The sequence below is a fragment of the Brachypodium distachyon genome, chromosome 2, assembly GCF_000005505.3.
Source record: "Brachypodium distachyon strain Bd21 chromosome 2, Brachypodium_distachyon_v3.0, whole genome shotgun sequence".
Taxonomy (NCBI): domain Eukaryota; kingdom Viridiplantae; phylum Streptophyta; class Magnoliopsida; order Poales; family Poaceae; genus Brachypodium; species Brachypodium distachyon.
The window spans coordinates 25,604,896-25,613,162 of NC_016132.3; the positions used below are offsets into that span (position 1 = coordinate 25,604,896).

Consider the following 8,267-nt stretch of genomic DNA (forward strand, 5'->3'; position numbering starts at 1 on the left):
GGGCGGGCGGTGCCAGAATTAGGTATTAGGGGGCTTCTAGTGAAAGACTTCGTCACAATCTTTACCTGTTGCGCACGCTTGTCGTCAGGCAACACTTTGGACTGATTGTGTCAAGTGGGTAAAATGTACAAACCTCTCGAGAGTGTCAATCTAATCGATTAGTCATGCCCCTGGTTACGGGCGACTTTGAGTCATTAAGTCAGGAAAAGTGGAGATTTTCAAGTTTTGTTTTCAAAAACCCCAAAACTATTTTGACTCGATGGAAGGTTCCACAGAATGAGTCAGGGAAAAAGGAATGCTATGTGAGTGTCAGTTGACCCAGAGTGCATAGGTTGGTCGTTGAGTGAACATACACAGAATGACCATACTATTGTTCAAACTATGTTTTATCCAAACTCCAGGATTAGAGATTTCAAAAGAAAGTACTATGAGTAATTCAAAACCCCAAAAGCAGCATTTTGCAAAAACAACCCTAGTAGCCAAACTAGGAAATCGTTCATCATTTCCATGCATTCCTCCTAACCACACAGGTGTGACTTGCAAGTACATTCAATGTACTGACCTACACCTATCATGTGCAGAGAGTGACGCTTAAGAAGAAGACGCAGGGTCGCGAGTCTACACTCAACTTGCCTGTGGCGTTGATGGGACTCCCTCTTTATCAGTTTGCTTTATTTTGAACTTCCGTTTGGGTTGTATTAAGTACTCTGGATTTGTAACTCGAACCGATGTCATAGACATGTGTATGGTACTTCATCAATGGAACTGTGTGTGCTCGCATTTGATCTAGGGACTAGCACAGATTACACAGAGGTCCGGATCCTTACGGGTATGGGTCGCCACAACAGTGAAGGCTGTCAACCCCCGGTTTACACCCCCTTCCTGGCCATATATTTCCTATTCTCCCTCTCTCTCTTTTAATATATGAGTTGGATTAAATTAGTGATGGGGATTAACACTGTGACTACCAGACATAATTTTTGTTTTTCTCTCTCTGGTTTATAAGTACCCACATATTTCCTATCCTCCCTCCCTCTCTTTTTTAATATATGAGCTGGATTAAATTAGTGATGGGGATTAACACTGTGACTACCTGACATAATTTTTGTTTTTCTCTCTCTCGTTTTTAAGTACATATTTAATACATTATGGATATGAATTGTACCTTGTCAAATTTGAAGTACATTATGATACATGACATGTGCCTTATCGGTTTTTAAGTATCTCGTGTACATTAGCACGTATCTCGTCGGATCAAATTATGTACCAACACAACATGGACCAAAAGTCCCTCGCAGAAACACGTGAGATAACCGGCTTTGATGGTGACAAGATGGCTTACCCAACACCATCAACCAATTCACGGTGGCTCAAGCAGAGCGACCAAACTCCCCCATTGGTCAAGACTCGATTTTGTTTCAGTAAGGAGAAGATAGTCCCTCCCTTCATTAAAAAATATTATATTAGGTTTTATTAAGAAAAAACTTTAACCACAAATTACTATGTCAAAGTGATTTATGTCGAGGTGTGATTTATATGACACAAAATTTGTTTCAATAAGGGAGAAGATACTTCCTCCGTTCATTAAAAAATGTCATATTATGTAAGACAAGATTTTAACCATAAATTACTATGTCGAGATGTGATTTATGTCAAGGTGCGATTTATATGACACAAAATTAGTATCGCTAGAATCGTTATCAAAAGTACTTTAACGTATAAATCACATTTAAACATAATAATTTGTGATAAAAAATTGTCTTAATAAAAGGTAATATGACATTTTTAAGAAACGGAGCAAGTACGCAGGCCGGCAGCTAAAACATACAAATAATATCCGGACATCTTGCTAGTAAAAAGGATATGTACGTGCATGAGTGCATCAACACCGGGAAGCTCTTTCTTTCTTCTTGCAAAAATATTACTAGGACAAGTGTCTTCTCCGTTGTTAAAACAACAGGCAGCAGCAACCGGTGACGGCTTCCATTTACTACTATCCCCAGCAGATTATTTTAAGGGAGGCATGAGAATTCGTATCACCACATGCATTGCACACTGGCTCTCTTTTCTCCGCTGCAAGTTCCAATGCACGGATAAGATGCTTAACAGCACATAGAAGCATACCGCATAATCCAATCCAAATTCATGCATGCCCAACCCCTCCGCTATTTGGGCATAAATTTGGGAAAAGAGATAGAGTACGTGGTAGCCTAACAAGGTAAACAAAATGGGCACTTTGGAAGCCAAAGCACGCAAGAGTGAGGTGATCGATGGCGTGGGGAGAGCGAGCATCAAAGAGTCGTGTCAAACTTTTCAGCTGTCAAATTAACAATAGTACCGTCCATTTCTCTCTATGGTATCAACTCACTCCAAAGAAGGAGAAGCACCCTACATTCTACAAGAACCTGGCGTGATTACTCCAATACGGTTGCAATTTCCAAAGGTGCGGAAATTTTAGCAGTGATGAGTTTGGCCGATTTTTTTCAAATCCCAGTTACATTTTGAAACTTTTGAATCGACATCTAAACATTATCATCTCTACAAGTCACTCAGATCTAATAAGATAAAAATTACAGTAAAAATTTTAGGTGACTGATATTTTAAGAACAAATACGGCTAATTGAAAATTATATGAAAAGTGGCACAACAAGCATCATGAACACAATATCAACCATTCTCTTTCTGTTTTGCAAAGAATGACGTACTTGTATTCCGAGGGTTTAACTTTAAGAATAATTAAACTAACGATATGTGGATATGTGCTAAAAAAATCATATAATTATAATTGTATTTGAAAAAAAATTGATAATATAAAATTTATAACGTCACATAATCCACATGTTATTGCTCTCTAATGATCAAATTAAATCACAAAATACTTGATTGTCATGTCTTTTAGAAACATAATTAAAGAGTACCGTAGATGCCACGCAGTGCAGCAAATTAACCTAAAAGATAGCCGAATATATTTTCTTTCCAGGACAGAAGGCTTCGTACACATGCACAGCAGCAAGCAGCAAAATGAAAGCAACATAATTAAATGAAGCAGCCACCCCTACTGGCGATGGGATATGAAAGGAAGTATGGCTACTATAATTGCCATAATCTACTACTACTGCTACTATGATCAAGTTTTCAGTTGATGGTGTTACCATAGCTCAACCCGCCAAGAATCAGCTGCGCGCTGCCGACGGCATCGTACACGCCGGGCGGCACCGCGGAGCTAGCGCTTACGGCCGTGCCGAGGTGGAGGTCGGAGATGCTGCGCACGGCGGCGGCGTGGCTGGAGGACTCGTCGACGCTGACGTTGCCGCGGCCTTGGTCGTAGAGGAACCCCCTGAACATGTGGCCGTTGATGGTCACCGACGCCTGGTACGCGAGCTCGTCCACGCCCCCGCCGCCGCCGCCGTCATCGACGGGCGTCACCCGCACGCACCGGAACACCGCCGGCGCCCGCACGTACCGCGGCAGGCTGTCCCTGAACGGCGCTTCTGCATGCAGCCAATAGAATCGGATCAAAGAAGTTAGCAACATAATGTCTTGTGAGCCTTATGATGTGTGCTGGGTTGTTTGCTGCTTGCCTTGTTGGGTGGAGGTGGCGTCGAAGCTGCGGGAGGAGGTGGACTGGGTCCGGGAGTTGGTGGTGGTGGTCTGGCAGGAGAGGAGCCGGCGGGCTTTCTTGGAGGAGGAAGGGGATAAGCCCGAGGCGCTGTCGTCGCCGTTGGGGCCGGCGGGGTTCTGGCGGTCGCGGCGCCGGGAAGCGGCGGGGATCCAGGTGCTCCTGACGTGAGTCGTGCAGTCGAAGCCCTGGCTCTTGCAGCACGTCCGGCAGCGCTGGTACGGGCAGTCCTTCTTCGCCTGGTTCCCGCAGTCGTTGCACGACGCCCCACCGGAGCCGCCGACAGATGCCATTACGCTGGCGACGGGCTTCTTCGTGTCGTCGGCTGCTCCAGCCGCAGCCGTCGGCGGCTGCCAGAACTGGATGGCGGTGCCGGGCTTGCTGTTGCTGGCAGCGGCGTCTGGGTCGACGAGTCCCGCAGAGAGGAGCGCGAACCCCGGGTCGGCCGTCTGGTGGTGGAAAGAGCTCGAGGCCGCCGCGGGCGAGAGAACGAAGTCGCCAGCAGCGGCTATGCCGTAGTTGAGCGCGGCGGCAGACTGGCGCGACGCGGCCGCCGGGGCCCAGACGGCGGACGCGGGCGCGGCGCCGGCATTGAAGCCGAGGGACAGGTCGCCGCCGCCGGCCGCCGCGACCCACTCAGCGAAGGCGGCGGAGACCGATGGTGGGAACCGCCGCCCTGACGACGCCACGCTTGCTATCTCTCTCAGCCGTAGCTTCCTTTTCCCCTACCTAAGTTAAGCTAAGCTACTGCTACTGGTAGCAAAAGAAAGTGCAATCAAGAACACAATAGATGACCACCACTCATCGGCCGGAGTAGCTGCTGAGTCTACGGAAGCCCCTCCTTTTCTTCCCCTCAGCTATAAAGGAGGAAGAATCTCTCTCGTCCCTCCGAAGGTACGTAGGAACACCCAACAATAAGAAAACGCAAAAGAAACAAGTCTAGCCTACCCTAGGCTATAGCCTAGATTCTAGCTAGTAGCTTAATTACTCCTACTAGTACTAGCCTGCTAGGTATAGCCTCCTGCCTTGCTCCTACGCATCTGTGTACACACCAGTACAGGGGCGAGCCGAGCGGCTCGTGTTCTGAAGCTGGTGCGCGTGAAATCGGGCAAGTGCCTGCGCGTGGGGTCTGAACCTGCAAAATTCCTCTGCGCGCACGACACCCAGCGGCCCGAGATGAAGAAGCACCGTTCCCTTCCTGCCCTACATCTCTCGTCTTTTCTTTTGCTCGCTGCGCCCAGTGGGGGATCGAGACTTCTTGTGGGGGCAGCCTGGCGGTAGCAGCTTTCCCTGACGCGGCCGTAGCTCCTCACCTTCTCTGCTCTGCTCGCGGCTGCGCTGCCGCCGTTTGCAGCTCTGCGCCCGCGTTAAAAGCAGCTCAGGCCATCAGGGAGTAGGATCCCAGTCTAGCTGCCTACATGGTGATGGTGTGGTGTTCATTGATGGATCGGCAGGAGTCGCTGGTTTTTTTTTTTTTGAAAGGAGGTCGCTGGTTGCTATTGGGCTTTTGCGATCGATGACTTCGCTGCTCACGATCCAGAGACCAGAGGAACCAAGTCCACTCGGCTGCTCGCAGCATTTGTATGGAGCAGGGCGCAGGACATGCAGTCCTGGGCTCTGGCGCTTGTCCGGCACATTCACGTGCCCGGACGCAGCCGCACAAGCCAGAAAACGCGGTACGAGCCGTGTTCGGTGTCCCCGGCCCGTTCCAGGTCCCGTGTCCTCTGCCAAATTTACTCCTCCCTTTTCAGCTTTTCTTTTTGCGAGTATCCTCCCTTTTCAGTTTCAACGGGAGGCTATGTGAAACCGTTTTTATCTGAAATACTAAAGTATTTTTCAGTGAACACGATTTCATGTCAAGTGTAATGTGTTCAACATGGCGAGGGTCCTTGATTCCAACAGTAAGCAAAAAAGAAAGGAAGTCGCAAGACAAGTCTGTATGTCAAACAAAGATTCATGCGGCATCCATGATCGTGAACATGGCTATTCAAAAAGTTTTACACTTTGAATATGTTTTGTGTTGTAACCACATGTCACAATAACCTCGACTTGTTGCCTTATCAGCAGCTAACTGGTGAAATGCACACTCATCGGTGTACCGGCAAGGAGATTGCAACGGGGTCTTTCAAAATACCTTAATGCGGCATGCCTATTAGGTTTCAACGCAAAAGAACATGGCTTTCTGATTCACAGTCTGGCCCCCCATTTCGCGCTGAGGACCCACTCAGGCCAACCGACCGACATGGCGATGAACAAACTAAGTGTGAACTCCATACTTAACCAAGCCAGAGCCCACATATCATGTGGTCGCACGGCTATCACAATCTTCAAATCCATGACTTATTCGGCCTCATTTGATGCAGGTGCATAATTGCTCCCATGCTGGTGATAAAGGTTACTACACGAACTAGTTGATACATGGCCCGCATGGTGATAATTAAACTTAGTAACTAAACGGTGGTAAGTCGGGACCATCACTACTACATAAAAGCACATCAGGGCACAAAACGCCATCAATGACGGGCAGGCCGTCTGTCACAAACTACCTGCCAGTGATGTGGGCTACATCAGTGAGGGGCGGGCCGCCCGTTACTAATGCTATATGACATCAGTGGCGGGCGTACAATACGACCGACAGTGATGTGTTTTTTGGGAAATAAAAAAACTCAAGGCCTCAGGCCAGCGCTGTAGCCCAACCCTCGAACCAAACAATAATCAATCCAGCGCATCCATTCACAGACAAAGCAAATTTACTTCTCAACATCATGCACATCAAATCAATCGAATCGATTCACAGACAACAAATAAGATGCACATCGATTCACATATGACAAATAAAGCAAAAAAAAACAATCGATATACACAATCGAGTAAAACAATCGATGAAGGCCATCGGCGGGGCGTTGTTGTCGGCGGCGTCTCCACGGCAGCATCGAGGTCCTGGACAACAGATGAGAGAGATAGGAGGGAGAGTTAGAACCTTAGAGGGAGAGAGTACGAGAGACATACGGCAGGGAGGAGGGAGCCGAGGAGAGGCCAGATCCGCGTCCGGCTCGGGCGGATCCGCGCCGGGGCTCCATGGCGCGTCGATGGAGGCCGCCGCCGGCGGCTACCGGAACTGGCGGCGGCGTGCGCTGTTGTTGCTATCGCCCGCGCCCTCCTGCGCGGCGGCGGCCAGGACCTGGGGCTGCACCTGTGCCCTCCTGCGCGGCAGCGGCAGTCGGGACCAGGGGCTGCGCCCGCACCCTCCTGTGCGGCAGGGGCGGCCTGGACCGGAGGCGGCACCCTCTCCCTCCTGCTCGGCACGGTAGCAGCTCGGGCTAGAGCCACGGAAGAGAGTGAGGAGGGAGAAGATAGGAGAGGGAGAGCTCGGGATGGAGAGGAGGAAGGAGAGATTGGGACGTCGCTGGACTGGAGAGGGAGAGAGGGAGAGCAGAGAGAGGGGCAGAGGGAGAGAGGAGGTGGTGGCGGCAGGGGAGGGAGGGGGTGTGGGTTAGGGTTAGCCGTGGGGTTTTTATAGGCCATGGATTTCGTTGGGCCTCAAATGGGTTGGCCGGCCCCAAAAGATACATCAGTGGCGGGTCTAACTGTGAGGCCCGACATTGATGAGGCCAGACAATTTTTTTTGTATTTTTCATAATTCATATAATGTAAAGTATTTTATATAACTAAAATGGTTTATAGATTATAAATATGGTCTACTTTGTGTGAAAAATGGATAGGTTTTATTTTGTACCATATTAATTGTAGTTGAGTAAAAAAATATTTCATTTGGCTTGAAAGGCATATACATTCATACTTGATACTTTGTATGGACATTAGCTATGAAACAAGTTATACTTTGTGTGGAAATTGGATAGGTGCCATTTAGAACCATAATAAGTGCAAAAAAAAAGATACATTATCATGAACTATGGCATAGAAATGGACAAAACTCCTATCATTTGGCATAAAACCATAAACTTCAAGTTTGGAAAATAACAAGTTTGTACTAGATAGTTCATTTTTAGAATTCTAACACACGATTTTTTTATTATTGTTCCGTCATGTTAAGAAAGAAAAAATAAGACTTTAGCAAAAAGACTCACATTTTTCTGACTTTTTATGAATTAGTTATGATTATTTCAATCTTCAAAGATCTCCATGAGTCATCAGTAGCGGGCATACATCAAACGACCGCCACTAATGTGTGTTTTTATTGAACCATTAGTGACGGGCCTCCCTCGCCCGTTACTGATGAGTGGTCATCAGTGACGGGTCATGCGCGCCCGTGAGTGATGACGCGTCATCAGTGACGGGCGTACCTCGACGGTCACTGATGAGTGGTCATCAGTGACGATCGGGTGACTGATGATGGTCATCACTGATGGGCCGTTCACGCCCGTCACTGATGACTCGTCACATATGCACTGTTTTGTAGTAGTGCATACTTTACAAAATCAGAACAGACCGCCAATTAAACCAGAGAAAACCAGCCAAACCGGTCAGGTTTTATGAATCCTGCGAACTGGACTCTGAACAAACTAGTCGGTACACATTGTTAGTTTTTTTCATGAAAAATGCAGAGGTAACTTTGGAAATGGAAGAAGATGATGTTATCTCTAGGTTTTTCAGTTGATCCTGATTCGTTATGTAGAATTATTATGTG

At 47.7% G+C, this 8,267-nt stretch overlaps 1 protein-coding gene across 1 annotated transcript; it reads right to left on the reverse strand.

Moving 5' to 3' along the window:
* Positions 1-1,728: 1,728 nt before the first annotated feature.
* LOC100841519 lies at positions 1,729-7,980 on the reverse strand. Its single transcript, XM_014898372.2, has 4 exons — positions 7,924-7,980; positions 3,582-4,344; positions 3,153-3,491; positions 1,729-2,073 (listed from the first exon to the last, which is right to left on the reverse strand). Exons 1-4 carry the CDS (start codon positions 7,978-7,980, stop codon positions 1,994-1,996), a joined length of 1,239 nt encoding a protein of 412 aa, XP_014753858.2. The 3' UTR covers positions 1,729-1,993.
* Between the last annotated feature and the right edge of the window lie 287 nt (positions 7,981-8,267).